Raw genomic sequence first — 16,536 nt, 5'->3', positions numbered from 1 at the left:
ATCTACCTCAAAGGGCTTTTGCAAATACTAAACAGGAAAGCATAAGCAAAGTGCTTAAGACGATGGCTGGCACAAATTAAGTAATGTTAGGTTACTATTATTGTGCCAGTGATGGGCCGTTGCTTTTCTTGTTCTTCATTTTGCCGACCCTGTGTCATCATTCAGATGCCAAACTGATGCCCTTTCCTCCGGGAAGAACTTCAATCCTCACCTCATGTCATATACAATATACACACAATAATTAACTCAAAAGGGGCCATGGACTTAAACATAAGGGCCAGATCTAGAAAACTTCTAGAGGAAAATGAGGAAAACTCCTTGACAGCTTGCAGTAGCCAAAGATTTTCCAGATTCCGTGGTTCCTCCTACACGTTCCGACAGCCCGATACATGCCCAGCTCCTGTCCCAGCACTCACCCTACCAGATTGCAATGGTTGTTAATTTTCTCTCTTCCCATCTGGACTGTGAGCTTCAAGAGGGTGAGAACCATGTCTGTTTGTTTTGTTTTGTTTTCATTATCACAACCCTTGTATCTTGCACAGAACTTGGCCCATCACAGGCCACTGTTTGGGGAGTGAATGGCTGGAGGAAGGAGAGCATGAATGTGGCCTAGAAATGGATTCACGTGTGGAGGCCTCTGGCCAATTGGCTGCATGATGCTGTTCAGGGCCAACCCACGCTGCACTCAGAGCTCTAGGCATTATTAGGACATGCTTAGCTACTCACATGGACCCACAGAGACCCCTGGTGGAAGCCAAGGAGCTTCTTTCCCACCCCAAGTCTCCTCAGTAAACATCTCTGACATTCTTACGCTGTTGCAATGACAATGGAGTCCAGCCAGTTCCATGGATCTCGAAGAAAAGAAAACTCATCCAGAACAAAACCTCTTGCCAATATTTTTATCAAAGCTTCAAAAATATAAATCCCAGTGAAGACATACCTGCAAAGTAAATCATTCAGAACAAGAAGGAATATGGTAAGTGATGGGAAAAGCAGAGAGGCCATCTGTCTTACCTGGCCTTTATGTGGTTTTTTTACATTTCAGTGTGACGTTTAGCATTCTGATTTTCAGTAAACCCGAGTTCAGAGTGGCAAGCATCGTAAGCAAGTTCTAGTAGTCAGAATTTCTAAGCAACAGGCCCACAGATAAAGTTGTAAGCTGCTGTTCAGTGCTTAGTTCCATGGCCACATTCTTGAGAGTTGTTTCAGCAACCTGGGGCCTTGGGACGGGGGTTGTCACTGCTATTTTGTCATCACTATTCTAGAATTGTCACTTTGATGTACAGAAGGGGATGATGGCAAAGAAACAAGGAGAATAACGAAAAGGTTAAAAGCTGGATCTTTCCATAGCCCATGTTCATGGATCAGAAGACTTAATACAGTTAAGATGTTTGTACCACTCAAAATGATCTACAGATTCAGTACAATCTCTATCACATTGACATGACATTGTCATGACATTCTTTGCAAACATAAAAACATCCATCCTGGAATTCATACTTCAGGACCCCAAATTTTAAGGGACCTTGAAAAGCCAAAATGATCTTGAAAAACTTGGAGGTCTCAGATTTTCTTATATCAAAACCTATCACAAAGCTAAACTAATCAAAACAGTGTGGTGCCTGTATAAACACAGACATATAGAACACTGGAATAGAACAGAGAGGCCAGAAATAAGCCCTAACATATATGGTCATATGATTTTCCACAAAGATGCCAAGACTATTCCATGGAAAAAGGACAGCCTTTCAGCAAATAACGCTGGGAAAGCTCAATACCCACATGCAAAAAAATGAAGTTGGACCCCTACCTTACACCATGTATAAAAATTAACTCAAAAATGCATTAAATATCTAAGTGCAAGGGCAGAAACTATAAAACTTCAAGAAGAAAATATTTGTAAATCATATTACTGATGAGAGGTTAATATCTAGAATATACAAAGAACTCCCACAACTTAACAACCAAAAAAAACACACCATATACAAAAACAAACTTAAAATGTCTTAAAGATCTAAATGCAAGAACCAAACCATAAAATTCCTAGATAAAAACTTGGGCGGTAAGCTTTCTGACACCGGTCTCAGGAATATTTTTTTGGTTCTGTCTCCCCAGACAAGGATAACAAAAGCAAAAATAAACAAATGGAGCTACATCAAAGTAAAAAGCTTTTGCACAGCAAAGGAAACATCAACAAAATGAAAAGGTAACCTACTAGGGGTGCCTGGGTGGCTCAGTCGGTTAAATGTCCAACTTCGGCTCAGGTCATGATCTCGCAGTTCACGAGTTTGAGCCCTTCACGCCCGTGTTTGGCTCTGTGCTGAGAGCTCAGAGCCTGGAGCCTGCTTGGGATTCTGTATCTCCCTTTCTCTGTTCCACCCCACTTGTGCTCTATCTGTCTGTCTGTCTCTCTCTCTCTTTCTCTCAGAGATAAACATTTAAAAAAAATTGAAAAAGCAACCTACTAAATGGGAGAAGATTTGCAAATGATATATCACATGGGGGTTAACATCCAAAAAATATTAAAAAAAAAAAAAAACTCATACAACTCAATATCAAGTGAACAAATAATCTGATTAAAAATGGGCAGAAGACCTGAATAGACATACAGATTGCCAACAGGAATGTGAAAAGACATTCAACATCACTGATCATGAAGAAAATGCAAATCAGGACCACAGTGAGATATTACCTCACACCTGTCGCAGTGAATATTATCAAAAAGCCAAGAAACAAGTGCTGGCAGGGATGCAGCAAAGGGAACCCTTGTGCACTGTTAACGGGAATGGAAATTGGTGCAGCCACTGTGGAAAACAATATGGAGGTTCCTTCAAAAATTAAAAATAGAAGTACCATATGATCCAGCAATTCCACTTCTTTTTTTTTTTTTAATTTTTTTTTTCAACCTTTTTTATTTATTTTGGGACAGAGAGAGACAGAGCATGAACGGGGGAGGGGCAGAGAGAGAGGGAGACACAGAATCGGAAACAGGCTCCAGGCTCCGAGCCGTCAGCCCAGAGCCTGACGCGGGGCTCGAACTCACGGACCGCGAGATCGTGACCTGGCTGAAGTCGGGCGCTTAACCGACTGCGCCACCCAGGCGCCCCCAGCAATTCCACTTCTGAGTATTTATCCAAGGAAAGTGAAAACACTAATTTGAAAAGATACACACACTGCCATGTTCATTGTAACATTACTTACAATGGCCAACATATGGAAGGAATCTAAGTATCCATCAATGGATAAATGGGTAAAGAAAATGTGGTATATGTGCACAATGGAATATTATTCCACCATAAAAAAGAACGAAATCTTGCCCTTCATGAAAACAAAGATAGACTAGAGGGTATCATGCTAAGTAAAATTAGACACAGAAAGACAGATACTGTATGATTTCACTTCTATGTAGAAACTAAAGAGCGAAACAAAACAAAACAGACTTCTAGACACGGAGAACAAACTGATGGTTGCCAGAGGGGAGGGGGTTGGGAGATGGATGAAATAGGTGAAGGGGATTAAGAGGTACAATCTTTCAGTTATAAAATAAAGAAGACATGAGGATGTAATGTACACGATGGGGACTACAGTCAATAACACTGTAAAACTTTGTATGGTGACTGGACTTATGGTGATCATCCCATAATGTATATAAACTTTGAATCACTATACACCTGAAACTAATACAGTATTGATGTCATTACATTTCCATAAGAAGATTTTAATTAAAAAACTAAATTTAAAAAGAAACAGCACAAATCAAGTAACCTAATTTAAAAATGGCTAAATGACTTGAATTAGACGTTTCTCCAAAGATGACATCCAGATGGCCAACCAAGCACACGACAAGATGCTCAATACCACTAATCATCAGGGAAATGCACACCAAAACCACAGTGAAATATCACCTCATACCCATTAGGATGGCTGCTTTCAAAAAAAAAAAAAAGCCTCAGAACATAACAAGTGTTGGTAAGGATGCAGAAAAACAGAAATTCTCGTGCAGTACTGTAAAATGATGCAAACAGCCATGGAAAACACTACGAAGGCTCTTCAAAAGAATTAAAAATAGAATTACCATGTGATCCAGCAATCCCACTTGTGGGCATGCACACAGAAGAACTGAAGCAAGACTTCAAAGAAATAATTGTACATGCACGTTCACAGCAGCATTATTCACAATAGCCGAGAGTTGGAAACAACCCTTAATGTCCACTGATGGATAAACAGATCAATGGGGTACATACCAAAAAATATTATTCAGCCTTAAAAAGGAAGGAAACCCTGACCCAGGCTACAACGTGGATGAACCTTGAAGTCATTCTGCTAAGGGAAATAAACCAGGTGCAAAAAGATAAATACTGTATTATTCCACTTAAGTGAGGCGCCTAGAGCAGTCAAATACATAGCAACCAAAGGTAGAATGGTGGTTGCCAGGGACTGGAGGGGAGTTAGTGTTTAATAGGCACCGAGTTTCAGTTTTGCGAAATGAAAAGAGTTCTGGAGCCGGATGGTGATAATTGGTTGCACAACTATGTGACTGTAATGTGTATTTTACCACAATTAAAACAGTCTGTTAAAAATGCTGGGTCTGTCCGTGCGCACGTGGGCACACGCACACCAACAGGTTCCACTTTGGGGACAGAAACAATCAATTCAAACAATCTGTTGGTTCACAGTAAAAGAAATGGACCTTTTCTGGTAGAACATCCAACCACTGGCAGCCCACAAAGCTAAAGAGCTAAGATCTTGGAAACTTGAAAAATCCAAAGTAGCCAAATCCAAGGGCAGAAATGGTTATGAGCTGCTCTCTGCTTCAGCCCTTTTTTTCTAAGCTGATCACCTTTTAGGTGACAAAAGAACATAGCAGATTAATTCATGTCTGCCCTGAAATACCGTTTTAAAAAAACAGGCATAATTACAAAGTTAAGGGTATTTTGGGAAAAGCTGTAATTGCAGATTTGTGGGATTTTGCAAATCTCCATCTAGGTCTCAGGCAAATGAGACAGCAGCCCTTGACTGCCATTTCTACCTAACCACCTGGTCTCCCACCTCCCACTCCCAGCCGAAGCCTGGCCAATAGAGGGACAGGCAGACCCACCATGCTATCTGATATGGAGTACAGCCATGCCCACCACAAGGAACAGGGCTTGGGAGCTCCATGACAGAGAGATCCCAACCCACCAGGCAAATGAGGCCCTCTGGAGCGTGTCACTGTCAGTTCAAGCACGGTTAGGGTATCCAATCAGGGCCATGGGTGGTGTCCAGGTAGGTTAAGAGAACACCATCGCCTGATCCTAGGGCACTTTGGCATTCATTCTCTGAGAGCTATAAACTTGGAATCAATTTCCCATTTAAAAGTTTTCTAACCAAAGGACACTGACAAAATTAGAGAAACTCTCCCCCCATGGGCCTAATAACTCAACCACATGCCTTCTTTTGTAAAAACATTTTCAACCTCCTCCTCCCACCCTCACTTTTATGCATCCATTGTCAGTACAAATGCCACCAGGAGACAGCAGCAGCTTCCCTACAGCCTAGACAAGGGTTTTTTCATATCTTTGCCTTATGGGTCTTTTAGTAGTGAAAATGACCTTTGAGCAGATTAGCATCCAATTGGGCCACTGCTTTCCATTAATAGGAAAAAGAAGACTCATTGCATCTCACTAGAAGAGCCGAGCAGGCTCAGCTACACTTTGACTACAAAGGCTTCCAGAGACACTGCAGTAAATAACGAGCAGCAACTCCTCCACTCTCAATTAGCTCCTCACATGGAATAGCCAACTATCTAAAGGGGAGACCATTTTCCCCAGTGATATTGCCCAGGATCACTTCTATTCTCAGCAGTATCCATGCCCCTTGCTTCAAGGCATAGCCCCAAGCTCACTGTCCTTAACTAGACCCAAGTCCCACTTAACGACAGAGAAGGAGCAATCACTAAAAAGTAATGCAAAGAAGTAAATCTAACAGAAAAACAGTAGAGATTTAAAATGAAATACTAAATATGCCTGATTAACAAAAAAGAAGGTAGGAATGGAAGAACGATAGAAGAGGAAAGGAACAAAAAACAGATGAGAGCAACAGAAAACCAATAGAAAAACAGCAGACCTGAATTTAAGCACATTCATAATTACATTAAATGCAAATGAAATAAATATACCATCAAAAGGCAGAGATTAGAAAATAGACTGCATAAAAAACAAAAGCCAACTATGTGCTCTTTACAAGAGATACACTATAAATACAAAAACACAAAAGGGTTGAGAGTAAAAGGATGGAAAAAGATATACCATGCAAACAATGAGCCTAAGAAAACTGGAGCAGCTGTATTAACCTCAGACAAAACAAATACTAAAAGGAATATTACTAAAGATAAAGAAGGGCATTTCATGCTGATAAAAGAATGCATACATCAGAAAGATATAATAACCATAAATCTGTATGTGCCTAATAATAGTGCTGCAAAAATATATAAAGCAAAATTTGCCAAAAATGAAGGGATAATAGACCAACTCACAATCATAGATGGAGATTTCAAGCCTCTCCTCAGTAATTCATAGAAGTACTAATTGAAATGGCAAAAGGATAAAATATATAAATGACACTATCAACCACCTTAACCTAATAGGACTATTTACAATCATATCAAACTGCAGAATCCACATTTTTTCATGTACACATGAAACATTCCCCATAGAGCCATAAAATAAGTTTCTCCTAATTTCAAAAGATTGAAAACTTACAGAGTATATCCTTTCCACAGAATTAAATTGGAAATCATTAACAATAAGGCAACTAGAAAAATATAAAATATTTGGAAAAAAACACACTTCTAAATAACACATGGGACAAAGAAGTAATCATAAGAAGTAGGGAATGTTTACCCAAAAGGTAATAAAAACACAACATATCAAAATATGTGGGATGAAGCTTTCTTTAGCAGTGCGTAGTGGAAATTTATAGCTTTATACAATTGTACAAGAAAAGAAGAATGGTCTAAAACCAACTATTTAAGTTTCTACCTTAAGAAGCTAGAAATAGAAGAGCAAATTAAGGATGAAATTAATAAAGACTTTGAAGCCTTCATATATTGCAGGAATGTAAAACAGTTCACTTTGGAGAAGTTTGGCCATTTCTTACAAAGTTACTCACTCATATACTTCACATATATGTCACAGCAATTCCACTCCTACGTATTTATCCAAGGGAAATGCAAACATATATCTACAAAAAGACTTTTACTTACCTACTTAATTAATTCAATTTTTAGAGAGAGAAAAAGAAAGAGCATGAGCAGGGTAGAGGGCAGAGGGAGAGACAGCATCTTAAGCAGGTTCCTCACCCAGCACAGAACTCAACATGGGGCTCTGTCTCACGACCCTGGGATCATGACCTGACCCCAAATCAAGAGTCAGATGCTCAACCGACTGAGCCACCCAAGTGATCCCCATAAACAGACTTTTATACAGAAATGTTCTTAGCAGCTTTATTCATAATGGCCAAAACTAGAAACAACCCACATGTCCATCAACAGGTGAATGGGAAAACAAATTGTGATATGCTCATACAAAGGAATACAACTCAACACCAAGGAGGGGAAAAGCTAGTGATACAAACAACAGCACAGGTGCATCTCAAAACATGCTAAGTGGAAGAAGCCAGATAGGAAAGTATGGTATCATATACATTATATAAGTCCATTTATATTAAATTCTAGAAAAGGCAATACTGGTCTAGAGCGACAGAAGGCAGATCAGTATTTGTCTGGGGTTGCGAGTGGGGGTCAAGGGATTGACTGCCAAGTGGAAATTTTAGAGTGTCTGGAATGTTCTGTATGTTCTGTATGTTGACTGTGATGGTTTCTATCACACAGTTAAGCTAAATATGGGATAAAAATACGTGAATAAAATAAGTGATTTCTTATTATTCTCTCAATTATTCAATATATTCCTGAAAGACTAAAGCAGCAAATATGTTCAATTAGAAAAACTAGGACAACATTCTCTTTGATAAGAGAATACTTATCAAAATACAGAACTTTCTAAGTTGAAAAATTAACTTGCATTACTGAATAGCCAACTAAAAATTACAAAAAGTTAATATTTTAATTATAGGAAGAACTCACTCAAACTCACCAGGGAAAAAGCAAAAATGATACATGGGAAATGGAAATATTGTTAACTCCATAAATTAACAACTATCCCAAACCTTTTGGAAAACATTTTGTCCCCATATGTTTTTCAAGCATTGCAATGTACTTTGGATCTAGTAAACCCATTTCTAAGACTCTACCCTAAGAAAAGTAATCATTTTTGAAAAGTAGCTTTATGCAAAAAAGATGCTTGCTGCAGTGATATTTATAGGAGTAAGATACTAGAACGGTTAAGTAAATTATGGTTTATTCGCCTGATAGAATGTTATATTAGCATAAAAGCAGATTCCTATAAAGCCTCTATAAACACAAAGAAAACCTCTTAAAAGCTAGACATAAAAGTTGTAAGTGCGCTGCTTATTATTTTGGAGGTCTTTAAAAATAATTGTTAAAAATATGTGTACCAAACTAAAATGGACCCTTCCGGCATTTGCACTGGGAAGTTGGGACCATGGGCGACTTTGTCTTTCTCCGTATAGCTGAACTCTGATCTAATCACAGGTCGTTTAGGCGTATTTGTTCCAAACCTTAGGTCGGGTGAGCGCGGGACAAACACTTACTCGGCATTGTCGGTATATATGTTGCTGTTGTCCTTCCCACAGGCGGTGGCCATGAACACGCAGTTGATGATGACGGTGCAGATGATGAACATGCTGAACAATGTAACCGCTGTCTGTTAAGGCAGGTACACTTCAGGGTGGCCCGGGTCATCCGTCACGGTGGAGGCTGCGGGCATACCTCCAGGCCCCATTGGCTGCAGGTGCAACCTGTCTGCGGACGGTGCGTGTTGGCGGGCGACCGCCCACACCTGTCCCCTCCCCTGAAGAACGGTCCTCAGCCAAATGGCAGCCCCTTCACCTGGAGGGCTACAACTCCCTCCCTCATGTCCAACTGACTGAGACGTAGAAAAAAGCTGGCCCTCGCTTCCAGGTGGGCTTCCTCTGTGACGTCATCGGTGCTCCAGAGCTCCTGGTGGACTCCAGCTGATGTGGGCTCAGCTGAGACCCTATCCTTGTTTGTTCCTCCTTCTCTCCATCCTGCTTCCCTCTTTCCTTCTCCAGAGGGCAACTCCTCTACTAAGTCATCATTTGGTATTAAATAATTAAATAATAAAGATGGGCGGGGGGCGGGGGCGCCTGGGTGGCTCAGTCGGTTCGGAGTCCGACTTCGGCTCCGGTCATGATCTCGCGGCTCGTGGGTTCGAGCCCCACGTCGGGCTCTGGGCTGACAGCTCGGGGGCCTGGAGCCTGCTTCGGATTCTGGGTCGCCCCCTCTCTCTGCCCCTCCCCTGCTCACGCTGTGTCTCTCTGTGTCTCTCAATAATAAATAAACGTTAAAAAATTTAAAAAATAATAATAATACTAAAGATGGGGATTAAATAAGAATCCCCATCTCAGATTCTGCTTCTAGGGAAGCCAACCTGAACAGTTGTTCCTTCCCATCCCCCCAGTACTTCAATACATGTACCAGTCCATGTCTTTCTGACCTCCCCCAGTCTAAAACTGCCTGGCGTCTTCCACCACCCCCTGCACACAGCAGGAATGCTCAATAATCCCCTCCTGTCTTTATCCTTAAGACTGAGGTTGCAAACTCAAAGCCTTAAGAGTCTCGGGAGTCCTTTATTTTATTTATTTTTTTTTTATTTTTTTTTTCAACGTTTATTTATTTTTGGGACAGAGAGAGACAGAGCATGAACGGGGGAGGGGCAGAGAGAGAGGGAGACACAGAATCGGAAACAGGCTCCAGGCTCTGAGCCGTCAGCCCAGAGCCTGACGCGGGGCTCGAACTCATGGACCGCGAGATCGTGACCTGGCTGAAGTCGGACGCCCAACTGACTGCGCCACCCAGGCGCCCCTCGGGAGTCCTTTAAATGGGTAAAATGGGCCACAGAGAGGGGTGGAGAGGTGGTGAAGCAGAGCTTGCATGGACCCTCTAAAACAGGCAGTGGTTCCTCACGACACCGATTTTTGCCAGCTAGGACTATAGGCTGAGCCTTGAGAGAGGTTCCGTTTTTCAAAAGAAGCCAGAAATCCGGACTTTCCACATTACAGAGTGTTTCCATAAAGCTTTAAATTCTGTCTAGGTCCGGGGTGCCTGGGTGGCTCAGTTGGTTAAGCGTCCGACTTCAGCTCAGGTCACGATCTCGCGGAGTTCGAGCCCCGCGTCGGGCTCTGGGCTGATGGCTCAGAGCCTGGAGCCTGCTTCCGATTCTGTGTCTCCCTCTCTCTCTGCCCCTCCCCCATTCATGCTCTCTCTCTGTCTCAAAAATAAATAAAACGTTAAAAAAAATTTTTTTTTTAAATAAAAATAAATTCTGTCTAGGTCCAACACAACACCGTTAGCAGGTAAATACAGAGACAGGTAGATGGTTTGCCACCTTAGTCTGGGCCCCAACTTAGATGTTCCTTTCTCCGGGAAGTCCCCCTGGATGCCTCCAAAGCACAGCGGTGCCTCTCCACACTACGGCTCCCAAACTGCCCGACCCACTGAAGAAATTGCCTGCCTTTTGGCCCGTCTCCTTCTGAGGCCACAGGATCCCAGGGCAGGGCCAAGCCTTGTTCACACGCAGTAAAAGCACAGCCCCCGCCATGCAGCCACAGGCACTCTGCCATTATTGGTTCCAAGAATCAGCTCCTTCCCCTCAATCTGGGGCTCTGGCACTTTTCACATGACCTGGACTTGGCAGAAGATGCAACGAAAGGATATGAATGGACTGAGATCCTAATGGCTAAACTTCGGATTGGATTGAAAGGCCCAAATATGAACAAGGCACGATTGGCACTGAAGCGATAGATGGTCCTCTTTTTGTTCAACACCATAAACGTCTGCGAAGACAAGCAAACAAATGCCACAAGAATTACATGCAGTGACAGAACAATATTTATCGCGAGTTAGTTCATTCAGAGGAAATTCAGTGGGACCGCGGACTGAGGCGTGGCTTGGCTTATCATGATCATGACAGTTTCTGATTGGGCTACTGTCACTCTGTAGCCCGAGGCACTTTCCAACCAGCCCACGCTGTGACTCTGGACACCAGCAAAACCCTTCGTCTTGTATCTCCGTCTAGAGAGATAAGAACTAGGAGGGAACTTGAAGAGATGGGGAGTAGTATTGAACATTCACATTCAGCAGATTATTTTCAATTATTTTGGTTACGAATAAGAGCTTCGTAACAAAGGTTAGAACAGTCAGGGACCCGGGGAGTCTGTGTTGCTGTACCTGAGCAGTTCTATGCGAGATAGTCTGCCGATCAATTCCAACCTTGAGGATCTTCAACAGAAAAAGTCATCAAGCTTCCCAGACTTGCTCTCCCATTCTCCCCACTGATGTATGAGCAAATCTGCCTCCGGTTCCCAACTGGTGGGGGAGGCCCTACAGAAGGCGTCTGGAAATACATGTGGGTGTTTTTGGCTGTCTGTCACAACGACTGGAGGCCCTACTGGTCTTTAGTGGGTAGGTCTAGGGATGCCGAACCCCGGACAGATCTGCTAAGTGGTACACTGTCCCATCCAAAATGCCCACTGGGCTCCACTGAAGACAACACCAGACGTGTGCCCAATTCTTCCTGGGACCTAGGAATGAAGCAGTGCCTGCAGAAGAACCCATCACTCACAGGGTCTCACATCAACCCCCCGAAAGCTCCTTCTTTCCATTTAGCTATAATCTGGCTGTCCCCTTACATGTCCCCAAGGCTGTTGGTTACAAAAGCCTTCACAGAATGAGGGTCATTCCTGTTTCCCCACGTCTCTGCTCCTTTCAGATCTGCAAAAGTACTACTTGGCATGTAATCCAGTATGTTCTTATACAGGAAAGACAGGCCTTGTCGCCAAGGCCCAATATAGCAGGGTGGGTGCTGCCTTGGCTGAGGTACCAGAACTTCAGCCACTGCCAACCATCAACCTCCCTTTGCTGAGTTGCTGGAACTTACTTGTCTGCTGGCCATCTGGCGGCAGGAAAAAATGGGGCAGGATATTTTCTGTTGCCTCCACAACAAAAGGAAATGGGCCACAGGCTTCTCTGAAAGCTATGAGCTCAGGAGCCCAAGACCCACTTTAGGGATTCTGGGCCCTTCCTTCGGCTAGAAAGACAATTTTAGGGCAGAGAGCAAACCCCTCCTTGAGGCAGGTCACCCCAGATTAATAGGTGGCATGATATGGCTCTGTCTCTGTGCCCCTTGATATTTTATTAATGCCATCTCTCCCTGCTTTAAATATTTCAGCTAATGGTGTATTTAACTATACTCACCAGGGTTTAAATTATTAAAATGATAGGTACCCGCTCCTTCTGTCTTCTTGCTGACATATCTCCACCCCTCTCTCTGTAGCTCTTCAAAATGGAAGTTTCAAAAGACAGGAAGTGGCCTTAGACTATCGAAAGAGCCCTTGGGTTTAGGGCCCAGCTTCATCCCTTACTGGTTGCTTGACCTGTCATAATCCACTTCCCCATCCGGTCTTTGGATTCTCATTTATGAGGTGGAGGGCTAACTATCACATATACCTCACATGACTGCTGAGAGTACCAGCCATGCAGGGTCATGGGTGTGCAGAGCTCTAAAAAAGTATCGTGTCTTCTAATTTAAAGGGAGAGCCCAAGCTGAGAAGAGATAGATAGTCCTAGAACATTCAGCCAGGCTGGAACAGAACCTGTCCTCCCAGGACTGTCTGCAGCATACCAAGCTGCCACCTGCTCCAGCCTCGAAGCAGAAGACCTCCAGAAATTAATTCGCACTTAACAACTCTGCCTCCAAGAAGCCCCTGGGATTCTGGGGCATAAGAAGAAGGAGAAATACTGGGGTGTTTTCGTTCCTTCATCTCTCTTCTTCTTTCTTGTCTTTCCCACTCACACCCCACTTTCCTCTATACACACAGTTCCCATTTGGTCTGGTAACCCTAAGTCTGTCCCAATGCAAGGTAACATACCAGGCAATATTTCTCTGGAGAGATCGATTTCTCATGGTTGCCAGCAGAGAATGGTCTCAGCATCTCATATTTCTAGGACTTCTACCCAAACTTCCTTCCTCTCTGCCCTCAGTCTGGTGAGGTGGGTTTTCCATTCTCTGCTGGATCACACAATGGGATTATTATGGCAAGGTCTTCTGAGCTTTTCCGGATGGTCTGCAGAGGACCGTCCTCACTGTCCCAGGCTTCCAAGCAGCCATCAGAGGAGCCCAGAGCTCACATTTCCTCACTTAGGAGCCCCTTTAAAGAACTTTTACTAGAATTTCCCTGCAACAACTATATTCAGGTAGGTTAAATAGCAAGCCTATCACATATCGGCATGGGATTTATGCAAAATCTCCACCTGCCCACTTGATTACCATATTCTTGAACATCACTTATTGAACTTCTCTTATGCATCATGTTGGCATATGGTTCCAACCTCCAGAATTCTCATTTAATAGCCTAAAAAGCCTATAGCTGGGGAGCTTTTCAAGGAAAACTTACTACTGAATTGGACGTTCCTGGACAGTGATATTCATCTCTCATATCAGTATAATGCTTTACAGTTTATAAGTGCTTCCGTGGCCTGTCCATGTTGTAGGAAGCATGCTTTATTCCCATTTTACAGATTAGAAGAATGAGGATTAGGGATTTATCCAAAGTCAAAAAGCCAGTCACTTAAATGGCCTACACCTAATTTTTCTGACTGCTAGTCCAGTCCTCTTTCCTGACACCATTTATGTTTTCTCTGTTTTCCTTTTAACCTTCCTGCTGCCCCCTGGACCTTCTCTTCTTCGCCAAGACATGCATTACAGAGAGAAAATGAAGACTGAAAGAGGGTCTCAGGACTATGGAGGCAATGACAAGTGGTGATAGCAAAGGAGGACAGACACCCCTGCAAACCCCAAGATCAATGTTTGGAGGTTCTTGTGACACCGGTTATAACTGCATGGCTAGAACACCCCAGAACCCCAGCCAACTACCTTATGATTTCTGTAGAACGGGTCCAAGTCTTCCAGGGGCCTTGCTATCAGCTCATGGGGAATGTTGCCATAGAGTTTGGGCAACTTCCTGGAGACCTTTAGGTCAAGCTGAGGCCGAGGCTGGGGTTCTGCTGGTGTCTGGTCTTTGCACTTCTTTTTCTCCTTTTGGATGGCAATCCGCTTCTCAATTGTAGCCAGGGTGTCCGAAGTGAAGGGACGGAAATTTCGTTCATCTGGAAAGATCACCGGGTAGCACCTGTCATCCATTTTCATCCTCGGGACAGAGATAAGCAGCAGATCCTCAGAGAGCTCTGGAAGATAGAAATCACACAGCCTGCCCTGGAATTCTGCTCCTTAGGGGTGATGTCATGGGGAGCTATAAGATTGGGTGAGGTGAGAGGGCTTGGGAGCTCACTGATTGTGGGGCAGGCCAGCAGAGGTGACCACCATTGTGGATACAGCAGGAATTCTGGGCGCAGGGAAGACCAAAGCAGGCCATCATTCCTGGAGGACCTAGATATAAGTGGAAAGTTAAGTTCGGGAACAGTGGGCAGAAGAAGCCCAGTCTCTAAAATTGAGACCCAAGCACTGAGCAACACAGTAAGACTGAACCAGCTAAACTACTGAAATGGGGCCTGCAGATGGTGACTAAGTGGCCATAGTGTGAACAGGAGAGGAAAAAATAGGGAATCAAGTGGGACATAAGTATGAGCTGCAAAATCAAAGCTATTAAGTGCACACATCTTCTCACATTTGGTCAGCAAAGTTCTTAAAATATGATGAAATGGAAACAAAAAGGCCATAAACACAGGCAAGGACATTTACACTAACACCTGTGATTCCATGCCAACTCTCTTACTTCTGAAACCCAGACCTGGCAGAAGTAAGGATCCAAGAAAGCAGAAATGATTTGCCAACACTAACGGGGTCACTCTACCATGGGATAATAGCTGTACTGGCCCCCATCCCTGACAACCCTTCTACAAGGACTTTCTCTATAGCTTCAAGTTTAAAAGTAGGCTCTGAAAGGGGCACCTGGGCGGCTCAGTTGGTTAAGCGTCCGACTTCAGCTCAGGTCATGATCTCACAGTTGGTGAGTTTGAGCCCCGCATCGGGCTCTGTGCTGACAGCTCAGAGCCTGGAGCCTGCTTGGGATTCTGTGTCTCCCTCTCTCTCTGCCCCTCCCCTGATCACTTGCGCTCTCGTTCTCTCGCTCTCTCTCAAAAATAAGTAAACATTTAAAGAAACAAAAAAGTAGGCTATGAGACAAGGCAGTAGGGCTCATGTTAAATGCCTTTACTTCCCATACCATGCATCGTCTTCCTTTCTTATTTACCTGAATACCAATCTACGATTGACTTCCAAGGCACTCCAGAGAATTACGAGTAATCCAGCATAGCACTGGTTTGTTCATTCAGCAACCACATGCGTGGTGTCTGCTCTAAGAACAGTGGTAGGCACTAATGGAAAAACACAACAGTCCCTCCTCCTAGTCCTACAAGTTATGCTCTCCTGGTGTAAGTGGAGAAGACAGATAAAAAGCAGGAAATTATAAGAGTAAGAGAGATGCTGTTATAGGGAGAAAGAGAGGGTACTATGTCTGTGCATGGGATAGGCATCGAACCAGTCTTGGGGAATCAGGGATGGTCTCCCAAAGCTTTAATGTCTCAGCTGAAACCTGAAGGAGATATAAGACATAGATAAGCAAAAAGGAGGACATTAGAGTACGGTAGGGGAAACAAGCAGCATATGCAGTGACCCGTGGGTGAAAAAGAACATGATATCCATCAACAAGTTCTATCTGCCATTGTAAAATGGCCAGATAAGGCCCCAGTCAGCATCGAGAGAGCATGTGGGACCCTAGAATCCTAGTGAAAACCATGGACCTCACCCTGATGGTAATGGAGGGTTGCTAAAGAGTGAGTTGCTACTGTTGTTGTTGTTGTTGTTGTTGTTGTTACAGAGGAGTAACACTGTCAGGGTTTCAAAAAAAAATCCCTCTTACTGATGAGAATAGATAGGACTTGGGACAGGGGCTGAAAGAGGTGAGGAGGTAGAACTGAAGAAATTGTTGCAATGATCACAACCGCTGAGGATGACCTAATGGAGTGGGTAGATTTGAGAGTCACTTTCGAAATAGCCATGGTGAGGGAGAGATTCGAGGGACAGGAAGGAGCTGAGGTTCCCGGCTTGGGCACCAATGGCTTGGTCAGAGGTGCCACTCACTCAGACAGAGAGCACTAGGGAAGGAAGAAGCTTTGGGGGAAGAAATTGAGTTTAAAACAGGTAAAGCTGAAGCTGTTTATGAACCTGTAAGTAGAGAGAGCCAGGAGGCATTTGAATACAGGGCAATCATAGCTTACACGTTAGCCTCTGAATATAGCATATAAGAAAAAAAAAAAAAGCATAGTCAAGTTTCTCTTGGAAATCCCTCAGCAAGGCACCATACTGAAGAGACATCCCA

The 16,536-nt window shown here is 43.4% G+C and overlaps 1 protein-coding gene across 1 annotated transcript in view; it reads right to left on the bottom strand.

Annotated features, from left to right (window-relative positions):
- The window catches only part of SCN11A (sodium voltage-gated channel alpha subunit 11), an 85,501-nt gene extending 71,121 nt beyond the window's left edge, over window positions 1–14,380 (bottom strand). Inside the window, exons 1-4 of the mRNA XM_053903973.1 lie at window positions 14,073–14,380; window positions 10,856–10,974; window positions 8,710–8,811; window positions 812–940 (exon numbers count right to left, since the gene is read on the bottom strand). Coding sequence (XP_053759948.1) covers window positions 812–940; window positions 8,710–8,811; window positions 10,856–10,974; window positions 14,073–14,345 — 623 coding nt within the window. The 5' untranslated portion in view covers window positions 14,346–14,380. The remainder of the gene's footprint in view (window positions 1–811; window positions 941–8,709; window positions 8,812–10,855; window positions 10,975–14,072) is intronic.
- Between the last annotated feature and the right edge of the window lie 2,156 nt (window positions 14,381–16,536).

This window comes from Panthera pardus, unplaced genomic scaffold (assembly GCF_024362965.1).
Source record: "Panthera pardus isolate Hobbes unplaced genomic scaffold, ASM2436296v1 HiC_scaffold_16, whole genome shotgun sequence".
NCBI lineage: Eukaryota > Metazoa > Chordata > Mammalia > Carnivora > Felidae > Panthera > Panthera pardus.
Note: the sequence above shows the minus strand (reverse complement) of the source record. Positions and strands in the feature narration are given on the sequence as shown.